Below are 1,064 nucleotides of genomic sequence, written 5' to 3'. Positions count from 1 at the left end.
GAAATACTAGGTACAGTTCGTCCTGTTGTCTTTGTTGTTGTTATTCATTCTTATTCTATCATAATTATAATTTGTGACTTTATTATCATTAGTTCCCTAAAATTTGCTAAATCCCTTCTTCAGCCACCTGTACCTAAAGGTTTTCTTTTTAGGGTCTCATTTGCTATATTAAATAGACCTATTGCCACAGTGAAGAAAGTCACCCTCATGCTCTTAAATGATAAGATATCCTACTTTTTATCGGCTCTGGCTATTATAGTTTTAAATTTGTAACTATTTTAAGGAGCTAAGAATGCTGTTTTCAGCTTAGCAGTTTCATGAAACAACGTTATCAAGAATATGACAACATACTTCTCATGGTTACACAGTCTGTCTATAACAACACTCGTTATATAAAGCACATAGACGCAGGAAGATAAGATCCATAAGCAAAGCTTCACTACCATTTCTCTGTCCTATTACAGCATTCTGTCTGTCTTCCCATTTATCATCATTCCTGTGTAGCTGCTGAGAGATCCACTGCTTCTCCTGTTTCTTCTTCTTTTGTTCCAGCCCCTTCACTTACTTTCTCACTCTCCATCTCTGTTTCCACCTTTTCTCCTGTCTCACCTGTAGAAGTAACCAAAGGAGATATTAACACACTTTCATTTCATATCAATAGTGAATTACCCCAGGGTTTCCAATGGGGGCAGTTCTTGCTTTCTAGGTCTAAATAGAAACTTTTGCTGGTGGTATCAAGAAAGATAATCACCCCGATTCTGTCTGAATGGCTAATGTCAAGTCACTTAACATCTCTTGAGTCTTGGCATTCATTCTCTTATAAAATAAATTCTCCTTATAAAATCAGAATGCAGTGCTCGCTTCGGCAGCACATATACTAAAATCAGAATGCAAAATTACCCAAGAAATGGAAGTAGAATATATTACAATAGAAAGTTTGATTCTATTTAACCATCTATGTAAAAATTTGGACACAGACTATGCTTTAGAAAAGTTCTGCTGGAGGGCCGGCCCGTGGCTCACTCGGTAGAGTGCGGTGCTGAAAACACCAAGGCCATGGGTTC

At 37.4% G+C, this 1,064-nt stretch overlaps 1 protein-coding gene across 1 annotated transcript in view; it reads right to left on the bottom strand.

The window, feature by feature from the left end:
* Nucleotides 1-490: 490 nt before the first annotated feature.
* ERICH5 (glutamate-rich 5) overlaps nucleotides 491-1,064 on the bottom strand; it is a 2,667-nt gene continuing 2,093 nt past the window's right edge. Inside the window, exon 3 of the mRNA XM_008575217.1 lies at nucleotides 491-609. Within this exon, the coding sequence (XP_008573439.1) occupies nucleotides 491-609 (119 nt within the window). The remainder of the gene's footprint in view (nucleotides 610-1,064) is intronic.

Source organism: Galeopterus variegatus, unplaced genomic scaffold, assembly GCF_000696425.1.
Source record: "Galeopterus variegatus unplaced genomic scaffold, G_variegatus-3.0.2 Scaffold1156, whole genome shotgun sequence".
Lineage (NCBI taxonomy): Eukaryota > Metazoa > Chordata > Mammalia > Dermoptera > Cynocephalidae > Galeopterus > Galeopterus variegatus.
This window is presented reverse-complemented; position numbering and strand designations above follow the sequence as displayed.